The following is a 15007-nucleotide window of genomic DNA, read 5'->3' as shown; positions in this document are numbered from 1 at the left end:
GTAAAGGAATTTTACAGGGATTCTGGTGAAGCAGAAAGAATTCCACTTCTCTTCCTCTCCCCTCATTGTGCTGAGGTTGCTCAAGCTCAGCTACTATTTACACTAATTGCATTCATGAAGTTAATGTCTAGTCTGTCCCTCAGAAGTTCAAACTACTGTATTACAGAATTTGGCCAGTTCTGCCCCCTCCTGTCTGGTCACCATTGTTCTATTACTGGATTGAAGCTAGGGGCAGGGGGTGGGAGGTGGGGAGGTTGCTCAGCAATCATGAGAGCTCTGAAAACTGTAATATGGACTTGGCATGACACAAATGCATGCATCTCAGCTACATACATTTTTAAAGCACAAAAATAGTTGTGGTCTAACCATAGAGAAGTTGCTGCACTGCACATTGAAACTCTTTGTAGATTAAGTGAACCCATTAGGAAATTAAAAAAGAAATAGGAAAGCAAGATAAAGATATTTACAGTGGGCTATTGTCTACTGAAAGGGATGCGGGTGGCGCTGTGGGTTAAACCACAGAGCCTAGGACTTGCCGATCAGAAGGTTGGCGGTTCGAATCCCTGCAATGGGGTAAGCTCCTGTTGCTTGGTCCCTGCTCCTGCCAACCTAGCAGTTTGAAAGCACGTCAAAGTGCAAGTAGATAAATAGGTACCGCTCCAGCAGGAAGGTAAACAGCATTTCCGTGCGCTGCTCTGGTTCGTCAGAAGCGGCTTAGTCATGCTGGCCACATGACCCAGAACATGTACGCCGGCTCCCTCGGCCAATAAAGCGAGATGAGTCCAAGGATGAGTAACATAAAGAATAAACTGCAATAACATAGTCTATTGTCTCAGTGAGAGCAGCTGCTACACTTTCTGAATTTTTCTATAACTGCTGAATAAATAAAATGACTACTGTGATCTTAAGGAACATGCGCAGCTTACATTTTTATACTACTCGGCCCAGGGGAAAACAATTAGTGAAGTTGTAGCATCTGTCCCCAGACTACAAGACAGTCAGGACACAGTTGTGTGTAGTGAATTGCTGCTTGTCTCCTATTAATTGCCTTTTGCCACTTTCAGCTTTACCTGGTTACTTCAACATTCAGAAGCAGTATACCTCTGTGTACCAGCTGCTCTTACAATATGTCTGCATGGTACTTATTTCAGTTATTAGATGCACTCACCTGCAGTTCCCATACATGTCAGGGACAGGCAGAATGCTGGCAAGTGTGTACAGGGAGAAGGGGGGCTGGTGTCTGACTCGGGAGAGGGGGCTAATGATTTGTGGGGAACTGTACCAGGCAGGAGGCAACAGTCGGAGGCAGAGGAAGCTTCAGAGCTGAAGGGTGGATCACAGGATGGGTTGGAGGGAAAAGAAGGAGCAAGTCAGGCAAAAAAAGGAACACAGAATAACACACAGGTCACCCCATTTTTTGCGGGGAGGGGGATTACTTCAGTCAGGCTCTGCCAATAAGCAGGCAGGCACAGTTACTTGTTAACTCCATTATTAATCTAGAATTCACTGTTCCTGGCAAACAATAACCAGCGGGTGCTCAGCATACCAGTGTTAGACAACTACAATAAAGAATAAAGAATAAAACTTCAATTTTATATAGTTTCGGGGATTTCGGACAGAACCAAACATAATGGTCCAGTTGTCCAGTTTCTCTCCGCTCTGTGAGGGAAGCAACTTCTACAGAAGTTGAGGCAGCATAGGAAGCTTCTCTGTGTTGCCCAAGGAAAATACGTCTCCTTCAGATCTTTGTTTGCATGATATTTAACTTTCCAGCTTCTAACAGGTGTAGAATTCCCAGGCAAGGAAGGCCAAAGGCATTAGAAAGCACAGAACTCTCTGGGAGAAAACCAAGGAGTAAGTAAGTTGGAGGCTGTGTTCTAAAGATAAGCTCATATTCACAAGGAGCCTGGAGACCAATGACAGTCACTGGAAGATTTTTCAGAAGAGGAGAGAAACAAGAGGGAGGTGTGCTAGCATTTATCTGATCTAAGATCTGTTTGTTTTGCTCAACCCCAGCTTGCCATGTATTTAAGGTCAGGGGTGAGCAGTGTGTTCCCAGTGCTGCAAGCAGCAGGTTGGACTCCTGTTCGGCGGCCTCTGGTTTTAACTCAGTGTTGCCGCACCATGGCTTCTCAAAACCTATCTCTGCCACCTCCAGCACCTCTGCTACAGCCACTGTCTGTTCCAGACAGGTTATTGCTGGGCCCTGGGCCCTCCAATTGCCCTCCCCGGATCTTGTCTGCAGGCTGTCGACAGCTCATAGGACATGTCCACAAAGAGATGATCCAGGTAAGAAATAAAATCCTAATTCCTTGTGTGCTCCTACTTCAGCTTCTACTTAATGCTTTTCCAGCTTTCAAGTATCACCCTGACTATTTATTCATTAGTCTATGGATTAATTTTTTTTAATCAAAAGTAATATTCTTAACTAATACATTTATGGAAAATCATTATTATTTAGCCACAGAATTTCTTGATAACCAGAAGCATGATTTTCTTCCTTTTTTATGGGACTATTATTTCTGGTTATTTCCCCATTTTTAAGAACTTGAGTCCACTGAGCTCATGTGAGTTTCAGGCTTTCCTTTAATCTAGATCCACTAAGCATATATAAAACTTTGAAAACCCAACTCTTTAAATCTAGACAAACTTCTGCTAATTAGATCTCATTGTGCTTATTCCTCTGTATATCAGTCAGGAAGACAGATATTCCTTTGAGATCAAATACTCAGAAAGGATTGCTAACTATTCATGGGAGTGATCCCAGGCTTAGTAGCAGGCAAATATATCACTAAATTGGAGGCATGTAATTTCTGTGTATAATCTGGCTAAGAGCCATGTTAAGAAATAGGGGAGTTCCACGCTGACCGGCATTTTGAGGCCCCATGAGAGAGGACTTGTATATAAATACAGACACCTTGTGTTTATGATGCTTGAAATCTGTTCTGTCAGAAAACCTACTTAATTATCACCAGGGTGTGTGAGGCTTTAGGATTCAACATTTCCACATGGCTGTTCATAAAGTGAGAGTAATCAATGTATTATATGATGCAAAGAAATAAAGAAGCAAGAGCAGGATCTCAACTGTGGCTGAGTAACTCTACTGTGGGAGTATTCTCTTCCATAACAGCATTTTGGACTTTGTTCAGCCCTTTCTGGATGTTGTCTTTTGTCCATCATAGTTTATAGAAACGTTTAATGGGTGCCACACTGTTATCTCTTCCTCCTATGAATGCCACTGTCACAATCCACAGACATAAATACACTTGCACTGCCAGCCTTGGGAAAGTTTCTTTGAACACTGATTATCTTCTCTGTTGCCCTCAGATAATGGATGAGATCAAGCTTGGAATCCAGTATGCATTTCAGACACAGAACCCTCTCACATTGGCTGTCAGTGGCACAGGCCATTGTGCCATGGAAGCAGCCTTCTTGAACATGGTGGAGCAGGGAGACAAAGTGCTCATAGCTATGAATGGATTTTGGGGTGAACGTGCAACTGGCATTGCCAAAAGACTTGGTATGTTTTTTGGAACCTTTTCCTTCAAACCTAGCATTCCTTTATAGTATTATTTATATCGTTTATCCATTGCTTACTGCATAAAATGTTTCAAAGTAACTTAAGAGTTGTAAAACCATACTGAATGCGAAATTTGCAACACCAACCACCACCACTCATGTAAGGGTGAGAATAATGGCTGTATAATATGAAATCCAGTGCAACAGGATGTATTGGGGCTACTGCAATCTGCTGTGCAACCAAGCCACAAGAACCTTCTCTGCTACTGCGACTTGTACACCACTATGGGACTGTAGCTTAACACTAAGTTGAATTCCTCCCAATTTGTTTTTAATAATCAAACACTTCTTTCCTGCTCCAAGTTTAATCATCATATACTCTGGAGGTTCCCATGGAGCTTGAATGGACTTTGGCAAAGGTGCTGCTATGTACTTGTTAATACATGACCCATTTCAAACAGAAGCGCCTGTGGCGCTTAACATAACTTGTTGTGAACTGCTACCAAGTGAGAAGTGATTTGCTGTCTTCCCATCAGTCCACCAGGAATGGTAAGGTAAAAAAGGTAAAGGTACCCCTGCCCGTATGGGCTAGTCTTGACAGACTCTGGGGTTGTGCGCCCATCTCACTTAAGAGGCCAGGGGCCAGCGCTGTCCGGAGACACTTCCGGGTCACATGGCCAGCATGACATCGCTGCTCTGGCGAGCCAGAGCTGCACACGGAAACGCCGTTTACCTTCCCACTGGTAAGCGGTCCCTATTTATCTACTTGCACCCGGAGGTGCTTTCGAACTGCTAGGTTGGCAGGCGCTGGGACCGAGCAGCGGGAGCGCACCCCGCCGCAGGGATTCGAACCGCCGACCTTTCGATCGGCAAGTCCTAGGCACTGAGGCTTTAACCCACAGCGCCACCTGTGTCCCCCACCAGGAATGGTACTCCACCCCTAAACCTAAAACTTGCATTCTCATGTGTTGGCTATTTTGATGGACTTTGTTGAGCTAAATCAGGGGTAGGGAACCTTTTTCACACTAAGGGTCTGATCAAGAGCTGATTCATTCCCTGCAGGTCAATTTTGACAGATGGGCAGGACCATACACCTCTCAAATCATCTGACGTCATAATGTCGTCAAGTGAAAATGTCAAAGGAGCTCACTGTCATAACCAGTCAGCTGAACCAACAATCCAGAGTCTTCAACCTGTGTCTAGATTGTAATTTCTCCTGGTCCAAACCACTTTTCAAATATAGTTTCAGGGTGCACTGAGGCATACTCAGTCCTTATTAGCCACAATAATGCACATGTCTCATTCCTTTTCAGGGATCAGCAAAATCCAAACTAGTCAAGTGAAGCCTCTAAAAGCTGCTTAGTCAGGCCCTCTTCTTTTAAATACAAGGAAACTGAAACCCAGCAAAATTACACTCTATGAGTGATTTTGAGCCAGTCACTATCTGCCAGCCTAACCTACTTCAGAGGGTCATTGTGAGGATAAAATTGAAGTACCAGTGAGGGACACCATGTACATCACTTTGAGCTCCTTGGCAGAAAGGTGGGATATAAATATAATAATAATAAATATAGAATATTATATCCTACCTTCCCCTAGAAGGGCTTTATTATTATCTAATTGGAATGAATGTTGGTGCTTCCCAGGAATCTTAGGAACAGTTTTGTCCTTTGCTTCTCCTTTAACAAAGTTCATGTAACATTATTTGTAATCCATTACCTTTTTTAGGAGCAGACGTTCATCAGCTAGTAAAGGCCCCTGGAGAGTTTTTCACTCTAGAAGAAATAGAAAAGGTGAGTTATGTGAGCAAAGTAGCTGAAAGTAGCAGCAAAGAGCATGTTTACTGGGAGAGTTTGTATCCTGAAAGGCAGGATATTATATAGATAATTTAGATACATAAATACAGCTCTAAGTGAAACCTGCAGTCTATGTCTTTCTTATGTAGATGGTTGGGACAACCAGTTCATAGCAATTTAGCCTCCCACCTACTAGGTGAATATTACTGTTCACCTACTCCTCCCCTGTTTTTTTGTCTTGTCTGACTCTTTCCCCCCCTGTTGCCTCTCCTAGGGTTTAGTGACACATGCTCCCTTTTTATTTTTCATCACACATGGAGAATCCTCCACTGGAGTGCTTCAGCCCCTGGATGGCCTTGGAGAACTCTGTCACAGGTCAGTGGGTCATGGAGGTCAAACACTTATTTGCCTCAGAAACAAAGGCCTCAAGGCTGCAGTCTAAGCTGCCTGATTTACCGTGGGCCCACCCATACCTCAGCTTAGTTTGGATTGTGAACCCCTTGTGCCTCCGTTAATTCCCCCTTCCCCATGTGGCATTCTCCTTAAACTACTGCTGTACCACACTTTCTTTTCCCTAAATCCAAAGATTCCTTATGCTTAGAAAATCTGAATAAGAGAGCTGTTATCAATTGCTTAAAGCAAATGAAAGACACAAGGAGCTCCACATCTACTATATATTTTGGAAAGTTGTTTGTTTGTTCACTGTGCATTTGGACCTCTCTTAATATAGCATAACTAAGTTTTCTTCTTACTCAAACCTCAGTGTTTATTTTTTTGTTTGTTTAGAATTAATATTCAGTCAACCACAGAAAAAGAACAAGCCTCCATTTTGCTCATTGTGAAACATGGTAACTGGTTGGATAAGGATACTAACATTTACTCTTACATTCTTGTGCACTTCCTGGATACCCACATCTGCCCAGAATGGAAAAGAGAGAGCAGCAGGGGAAGACCAATTGAGTGGGGGGGGGGGAGAGAGAAACCCAGCCCAGATGCATTCCACCAAGCTCTGCCAACTGGCATCAATGGCTAACAGTGAAATAGCAATGAATGTGACTTAAAAACAACAGAATGTGTGGCTGTGCACTTGCACACAGAGAAATCTAATCTGGATGACCTGTTTGCAAGTTAAGCCCTGCCTTCCATAGCATGCTAAATCTCTATTCTTCCCTTCCTCATTTTAGATATAATTGTTTACTACTGGTGGATGCTGTAGCATCACTGGGTGGAGCTCCAATTCTTATGGACCAGCAAGGTGAGCAAGATGTAACAATCTGTCATAGTAACAATTGTTTACCATTGATGTAGTAATGGTTTGAGGTTCCTAATCAGAATAACTTGCATATTTCCTTCATCATCACTGGAGAAGGCAAAAGATAGATGTGTATTTGTTAAGAGAAGAGGAATACAAAAGATAATATAGGAGATGCTCTCTGGCCTTTGCCACATTCTAGAGGACGAGTAGGTAAATCTGAAACTAGTGTCCAAGCTTCTCCCTAAGTATATGAAAGCTTTCTGCAACTTGGTGTCCTGTAGGTGTTCTGGATTACAACTCCCACCAGCAAGAAGTGCATTCAAAACATCTGGAGGTCACCAGGTTGGGGAAGTAATTTATGACATTAGTAATAAACAAACAAGTATCTTGCTTAACTTCTCAAATTTTCCTCCCATGGACTACTTGAAAATTGCTGAGGGTCTTGGCAGACCACTTAATCATTTTCATGCCTGTTATAGCCATTGTAATGCACTGTGTTAGGTGCTGTATGATTATTTGTGTTTTTACAGACATGCAATGGAAGCTTGTGGTCCACAGGCCACCATTTGGGAACCATTGCTCTATACATATTGCACTTATATTGGCTTTATTTCATTTTTAATTGTCATGACTTTCCACAAAGAATCCTGGTAGTACAGAACTGAACAGGACATCTGCCATAGTGAAGGAACACTTATTAAAATTTTTTCTCCCCTGTTGAGCACACAGGAGTTGACATCCTCTACTCAGGCTCCCAGAAAGTCTTAAATGCACCACCTGGTGCTTCACCCATTTCTTTCAGCCAGAGAGCAAGGTAAGCAAAAAAATATTTGTTTTGGGAAGATGTTATTTCAATGCTTTATAGAAGAGATATGGGAAATGATAGGAGGCTCACTTCCCTCCTAAAGACACTGAGCTGGATCGAAAAATGGACTTCCATGTGCAGAAGGGGTCCTCAGCTAACCAAATAACTGTTTTATACCTTGGCACTAAAGTGTTGTGAGCGAAGAATGAAGCTCATCCAAAAATGCTCTTCAGCTTCTGCAACAGCTTGTTTACACTCTACATAAACTCTACAAATTATCAAAAATGTCATGGGGTTTTCCTACCATTCCATTCTTTAGGTTCAACTCACTGAACTAAGTGAGCCCCACATCTCACAGAATTCAACCTCTGTGCCTTCTTGCAAGCTCCAGGTTCAAGCACCTCATATTATCTACATTTTCCTGCTTGTTTCTAACAAAGGGGCTAAGTGAGGCCACATGGCATCTTCCAGGTTCTGTTCTGGCACTGCCACTCCATTGCTCTTTCACACACACACACACACACACACACACACACACACACACACATTTGCACTATTTAGTCTATGTGGAAACTAAATATGTTGTTGGATTCCAACCCCCATCGACCTCAGCCACCATGGCTAATGGTTAGGGATGACAGAAGCTGAAGTTCAACATCTGAAGAACCAGTTTCCTCCCTCCACTGAACTGCGAGGTTTACAGGAAATAAACTAGGGGTAGGAGGTGCACAAAGAATGTGATTCACTGGTAGATTTCCTTCGGGTGACCAATATTTGCATTTCCATTTTGTCAGGAAGAAGATTTACAGTAGGAAGACAAAACCAATCTCCTTTTATCTGGACATGGAGGAGCTGGCTCAATACTGGGGCTGCAACGATCAGCCAAGAAAGTGAGAGCTAATTCTATGGCTTCTCATTCTCCTCACTTTTAAAGTAGTTTCCTGCCCTCCAAAAATGGATTAGGCGCTGGACCATTATTGAGCAGTAGATCTGCACTACCATTCCTTCCCCCAATCTTTCTATCATACGGCTGGGAAAGCAGGTGGGGTAAGAGAAAAGGCTTTGAATGGAAATATGGCAGGGAACAGCTCATTCTCTCACATGCAACTCTTGAGGGGGGGGGGAGCGACAGAGAGCACACTTGCTGCTTGCTTACAATGAGTGATTCAAAGCACAAAAACAAGCACTGGGCAGCACCTAGTTTGACATAGGCTGCAATTGAGAATATGACAATACTCCCTCACTTCACTTTCCTGTCACTACAGTATTTTGTTTTGGCATGGGGAGGGGGGCGTTGATAGGTAGGATATATATTGTGAAGCGGTTTCTGATAGATTGGTCCATGCAAACTGAGCATCTCCCTTACATGTTGCATGTATCTTTGCAGGTATCATCATACTGCACCCATCAACACGTTTTTCTGTCTGCGAGAAGGCTTGGCAATTCTTGCAGAAAAGGTCAGTCAGTGTGGGAGACTGAAAGGCCTACAGGCTGAAGTAGTAGAGAAACAAAGGAAGATACTGAAATCAAGATATGTCTGCTGCTTAGTTAGGAATGGGCATATTAGAGTGGATCCAGATATACAACAATCATATTAACCATGACCCCATTAATAATAAACTTACGATGCATAAAAAGTCAATGTGTTCCTAAAAGGTGTAGTAGATTAATTTTTGTCCTGAATGTCCATCCAGGACTTCCCAAAGTATGTCTCCCCTATATGATTTTCTGGAAGCAATAATGGTTATAACACCTGTGAAATTATGGGGGGAAATGCTGCATAACGTATGAAGCACCTTAGTTCTCATAGAAGGAACTAATATAGAACCAGTATCACCCTTTCTTGACTGGAAGCAGAATGAGGACTACTGAAGGCTGATGCCTGCCTGATGCAATCCTAACCCTACTTACTTGAGTGTAAGCCCCATTTTATTCAACAGGACTCACTTCTGAATAGACATGGTTAGGTCTGCAGCCTTACTTTCTAAGCAAGCCCTTGGCTTAGAAAGGAGTATATTACTTTGTATGACGTGGACCCTAAGAAACAAATGAGTACCATACTAATTTTAGAGTTTTGCTAACTGGTCAGAACTGACAAAGCCAAACTCAATTACAAACCTACTACAAAGGGTAGTATCCAATTAAATAATTCTGCTAGCACATACACATTTGGCTGCACAGCACAACTTCCTCTCCCTGCTCACCAAATAACATATTTAGGGGGCACATGAGAGAGAGGAAATTCCATTGCACAGTCAAAGGTACTTGTGATAGCAGAACTGTTTAGTTGGATACCACCCACTATGTCCATTCTAATATAATATGCCTGCTATGTAGAGATAGTTGCATTTGAAATAGTTTTTATTTTCTACACATGAAAATAAAAGTGCATTTTGTATACAGGGGCTAGAAAATTCCTGGAAGCTTCACAAGGAGAACAGCCTGGACCTGTGTGCAGGGCTACAGAAGTTAGGCCTCCAACTTTTTGTGAAAGAACCGGTAGGATGCAAACCACAATAATTAGCTCCACATTCTCTGCTGAGTAATCACCATTAAGTGAACAAGAGAACTAAGTTGTATGTGTGCTGCTACATTTTATAGGACCTGCTTTGAGATGGATGGAGAAAGGAATAGACAATGACAGTAATTGCAGGCCTGTTGAACATTATATACCGAGGGTAGTGAGGTAAGAGAAGGGAACCAGAGATAAGCCAGAGAGACTTTGTTCTAGCAACATTAGTCTATTAACTTAGGCTGGCACTAAGGCAATAGTGTTTCCACAGCTGAATGTGGTTTGAAAACAGGATAGCTGATCATTTACTGCATGAGCATCTCACTTTTCAGCACCAATCTACGTGTAACCAGAAATGATAGAGAAACCAAAATGTACAGGACGGAATGTGAAACATAGATGAAGCCAACTTTTAACACCCAGAAACCATTCTCTCTAGCCTTGCACAGAATCAAGCTCACCACAGACAAATGGTCAGTGAGTGTAGATTCCTAGTGTGAGAAGGTTCCATGCAAGCAAGGAGAGAGAACTCATTAGGGTGAGGGCATTTCATCCAGATGGTGCAGCTTGATAGAAATCCTGGGAAATTGAAGCATTTACATGCATTCAGAAATTACCTGGGTGCCTTTGACTCATTCTCTTTGTTTTTCAGGATGCAAGGCTTCCAACAGTCAACACTGTCTTTGTACCTGAGGGATATGACTGGAAGGAAATCACTGACTACATTATGAAAAGGCATGGGATTGAGATTTCAGGAGGCCTGGGTGCTTCAGCGGGCAAGGTAGATATTGTCTCGGGGCAGGAAAGGAGAAATGAACTAAGGTGTTTGAAGACAGGACTGTCTGGTTTTCAACAAAAAGCAAAGCATTTTGTAAATATTTTATTTCTCCACAAACCTGGCTTTTACTACTTTAGCTTTGTGTGTGAAAGCAGATGAATATTCAAACATGTAATCCCCAACCCCAACCCCCAAGAGAAGTGAATCAGTTATTTATACCTCTAATTAGAATTAACCTTATTTACATGGTTTCCATGCCACTGAGATGCTGAACTCAATCACTTTTTCATTTAGACTAAGATGAGGGCTGGGCCCTTCTAAGAGAATGAGTTGCAGGTCACTTACTCAATTTTTTATATTATCTCATCACTAGGTTCTCCGAATAGGATTGATGGGCTATAACTCCACTAAATACAATGTTGACAGAGTCCTCCATGCTCTGGAAGATGCTCTCCAGCACTGTCTCAAGAACAAGCTATAAGACTTCACCCCATTGTTTTTTACACAGAAGATCCAGAATAGTCAGTGACACTTAAGACATGCAAGGTATCAGAGGCACATTCCACATAAAGTGCTTTCCCTTTTCTTTATTCCATAATGTACCTATAGTTTACAATTCACAAGAGTAAACTTTGTTTCCACTGCATGCTATACTGTGCACACTTACTAGTGCTGTTATGCCCTTTGTATTTTTCTTCAACAAATGTGTGCTCCCATTGTGCAAGTTGTTATATGCTCATAAACTCACACATGTCTGGATGTATGTAAATAGAAGAGTCTCTGTAGTTTCTGCCTCTCATTTTGCTGTTGAATCATTGTGTGAAAAAGTCTTGAAAGGATAAGGAAAGAAACACAAAGGTTGGAACCAGATGCCAGTTTTCAGAAGAAAAGCCATAACTTACTGTGAAGTGCATGCACTTTCAGTCTGATCAAACAGCTCTTAAACTGTTTTTGAAGAGCTTAAAAAATGAGTACACATGCGCCTCTAGTGTCAATGGTGTGATTATGCCACCTACCAATGTCTGAAAAGGCTACAACATGTACCTAGCCTACTGACAATAGAGTAAATTAGATGAAAGCTGGGAGGGGGGGGGAATCACCCCAAGATATGATTGCATGTTAGCTTTAGACCAAGTTTAAAACAGAAGACCTATCCCTAAGCTACCTGTACAAAGTACAAGATGATAAATATCAACTCTCCCACCCCATGCTGCTATTAAGAAGTTTGAATACACAACTGATGCCTAGTAGTCTAAGTCATTTATACCTTTGGGACTTTCCCATGAATGTTAAGCTATTGAAAACGAACCAGACACTGTTTGTGTTCTGACCTGAAGTGCACTTTAGAAGATAATTTTCTTCATTTCTTGTTTTGCCAGTTCTCTCTGAATATAGAAAAGCAAAAGGAAGCTATTTCTCCAAGAGACACTTAACTGCAAAAAATCATCTTCCCAGCCTAACACCTATTTTACTCAGAGGTACTATGTTCATTTGCCTTGATAGAAATGAAAAGCCTACATTTGTAGGTCGGGGAGGTGAAGAGCGCAGTAGCTGCTCTTTCTGCATCTCACTCTCAGTCCTACTTATCGTTACTTAGCTGCTGCTAGTAGCTCAACCCCTGGAAAAGATTTTCCTATGACTTCATCCTGATCAAGAACTAGAATATGTTTTTCCTCCATTCGTTCTACTTTGGATTATACCTGGCAACCAACTGTACACATGCAAAATGCATGTTTACAGAAGAGTGTGGTTGCATTTTTCTTATCTGTCCTACGAATCCAATTTTCATTCTATTCTAGGAGCACAATTCTTTATAGCAGGCATGCACATCACCACCTGGATCTGGCAGATAAGAAGGGCACTCACTGCTGGATCAGATCACAGGTTCATTCTGTTGCCTACAGCAGCCAGCCAGATACTTCAAGGAAACCCATCAGCCAGGGTTGCCACTTTGTGTGTCATTTGCCTCCTCCCTGCTAGCCCACATAGCAGGTGGGGGAACTATTAACTCCCATCATCCCTGGCTATCTGTTCCAAGAGTTGACCTAGCACCTGGGCCAAATGTTCCCCACACCTGAAAGATACTAGCTGTGATCCTTGGCTTGGTGCTATGACTGAATCAAAATCCCTAGTTTCATTCCAGATTGACTAGAGATAGTGGTTTGATGAGGCTGAAACAAAACTACAATCCCTGATTCAGCCATAATGCTAAGCCAGGGATAATGGTTTGTTCCCTCCATGTACTAGTAGGGAGACAAACAGCACAGAAAGGTGAATTCAGAGGAAACCTTTACCATTGTTTAGCTCCAGTAGCAACTGGTATTCAGATTACTTCCATATCTGAAACTGGAGGTTCCATTTGCCTGCCATAGGTAGAACCCATTTGTTAGGTCTGTCCTCCCTCATATTATTAATTGCTTTCCAAAGGCAGGGAAATACACAAATATTCCTGCACCCTTCCTCATGACTCACTCCCAGCCTCACAGGGTTGTGAGGATAAAATGAAGAGGACACCTACATACATCACCTTGAGCTCCTCGAGGAAAAGGTGAGATATAAATGCAATCAATCAATGCTTATAGTTTAGGAAATGGGAATTCTTACCATGATTTTTTGTTTGGGGATCCAGATGGAGAATATTCCTCTGATAAGGATGACATGCAGAGTCATACAGTTCTCTGCCTCCTCTCCCAGGGGATAAGCCATCTCCCTCACTAAATCAAGTGGCATAGCAGACAACCCCACACCCCTAAACAAATTCACTCAAATAGGCAATCAGCAGAGAAAACAGGAGAACAGGAAGGAAAGGATACCCCAGGCCAAGAAAATGCAACTAGTCAAATAAAGGTAAAGGTAAAGGTACCCCTGCCCGTACGGGCCAGTCTTGACAGACTCTAGGGTTGTGCGCTCATCTCACTCTAGAGGCCGGGAGCCAGCGCTGTCCGCAGACACTTCCGGGTCACGTGGCCAGCGTGACAAGCTGCATCTGGCGAGCCAGCACAGCACACGGAAACGCCGTTTACCTTCCCGCTATAAAGCGGTACCTATTTATCTACTTGCACTTAAGGGTGCTTTCGAACTGCTAGGTGGGCAGGAGCTGGGACCGAACAACGGGAGCTCACCCCGTTGCGGGGATTCGAACCGCCGACCTTGCGATCAGCAAGTCCTAGGCACTGAGGTTTTACCCACAATGCCACCCGCGTCTCTCTAACTAGTCAAATAAGGAGCACCCAAACCCTAAAAAGCCCTAAAGACACACACAGAGACACTGATTTGGGACAACCCTCCAAAACCCCTTACTTCCAGCAAAGGAAGTGAGAGGAATGTCCTATCTCTAAACACAGCCCCCCCCCAGGCAGAAATGTTGGGAGTCTAAATAAAAGTTCACCCCCAAAAGACTCCTGAAGGAGAACAACTACTGACTGAGGAGTAATGACAGAAATAAAAGAGGGGGCAGCATGTGTCCTCAGACCAAAAGAAATAGTGCTCCCCCAACTTGCCTCTGCTGAGTGTTAAAGAAGGGGGTCAATGAGGCCAATAGCCCCCAAATAGAAGCAGACCCACTACAAAAACTAAGGGAACTGTCAAATACAGAGCAGAATGGAGCATAAAGGATGGCGGGTGGGTGTGGAGAAAACCCTGCTCCAAAATGGAACTCCCGCCTAGACAGTTTATCAAGGGACTCTCCTGACAGCTGCTCCACTTCCTCAAAATGTGTGGCTGAGGTTGCCAAAAATATGGGGACAGTGGGTGAGCTGGGTAGTGGGAATAGCTGGAATGCCCAACAAAAAAAGGTAGGGGCCAAAACTGGGTGATTTAGCAGAGAATGATGATCTGGAAAGCCCAGGCATATGGTGTAGGAGGCTGCAAAACAAACCTCCCCCCCCCAGCACTCACAGATATTGCGCAAAGCCTGTTCTAAAAGTGCTGCTGCTACCTAGTTTATTTGCAGGACATGCCAAAAACTCCAGAAGCTGCTTCACAGAAATGTGGCCAAGTAGACACTGCACACAAAAAACAAAAACACCCCTCACTCTGTAGCCACCAGAAGGGACTAGAGCTGGAATGAAAAAAGTGAAAATGTGCTGAGGTAAAAATATAATCCAAACACTCAAAGCAAACCAGAAACACACTCACAACAACAGTAAAAAGAAAAATGAGAGGAGAGGTGGGTGAAAAAAGGCAGGAAACTGACTAAAAAACACAGCCAAAGAAGCGGGAAGACAAGCCTCTATGACAGCCAATCAGGCTCAGATCTTCATGGAACACAGTCAGGATCAATTTGGGGAGGGAAATGGCGCCTCCTCCTGTACAGAAGGCAGAAGACTGTATAGGACCCACC

The 15007-nt window shown here is 43.1% G+C and overlaps 1 protein-coding gene and 1 long non-coding RNA gene across 2 annotated transcripts in view; one reads left to right on the top strand and one right to left on the bottom strand.

The window, feature by feature from the left end:
* Positions 1-13507, bottom strand: part of LOC309370581 — a 31416-nt gene extending 17909 nt beyond the window's left edge. Inside the window, exons 1-2 of the long non-coding RNA XR_014168615.1 lie at positions 13270-13507; positions 5239-5294 (exon numbers count right to left, since the gene is read on the bottom strand). This is a non-coding gene — a long non-coding RNA (uncharacterized lncRNA). The remainder of the gene's footprint in view (positions 1-5238; positions 5295-13269) is intronic.
* On the top strand, positions 1599-11439 carry AGXT (alanine--glyoxylate aminotransferase). Its single transcript, XM_081912472.1, has 11 exons — positions 1599-2289; positions 3328-3520; positions 5248-5312; positions 5590-5690; positions 6500-6570; positions 7300-7384; positions 8170-8265; positions 8763-8832; positions 9779-9874; positions 10540-10668; positions 11039-11439. Exons 1-11 carry the CDS (start codon positions 2023-2025, stop codon positions 11144-11146), a joined length of 1281 nt encoding a protein of 426 aa, XP_081768598.1. The 5' UTR covers positions 1599-2022; the 3' UTR covers positions 11147-11439.
* Positions 13508-15007: the final 1500 nt, after the last annotated feature.

This window comes from Podarcis melisellensis, assembly GCF_964234715.1.
Source record: "Podarcis melisellensis genome assembly, chromosome: 5".
NCBI lineage: Eukaryota > Metazoa > Chordata > Lepidosauria > Squamata > Lacertidae > Podarcis > Podarcis melisellensis.
Note: the sequence above shows the minus strand (reverse complement) of the source record. Positions and strands in the feature narration are given on the sequence as shown.

Coding starts and splice junctions, on each gene's coding strand:
- AGXT (XM_081912472.1), top strand. CDS start 2,023: ATGTATTTAAGGTCAGGGGTGAGCAGTGTGTTCCCAGTGCTGCAAGCA. Junction 5,691..6,499: donor CTTGGAGAACTCTGTCACAG/GTCAGTGGGTCA, acceptor TCCTCATTTTAG/ATATAATTGTTTACTACTGG. Junction 8,833..9,778: donor TGGCAATTCTTGCAGAAAAG/GTCAGTCAGTGT, acceptor TTTTGTATACAG/GGGCTAGAAAATTCCTGGAA.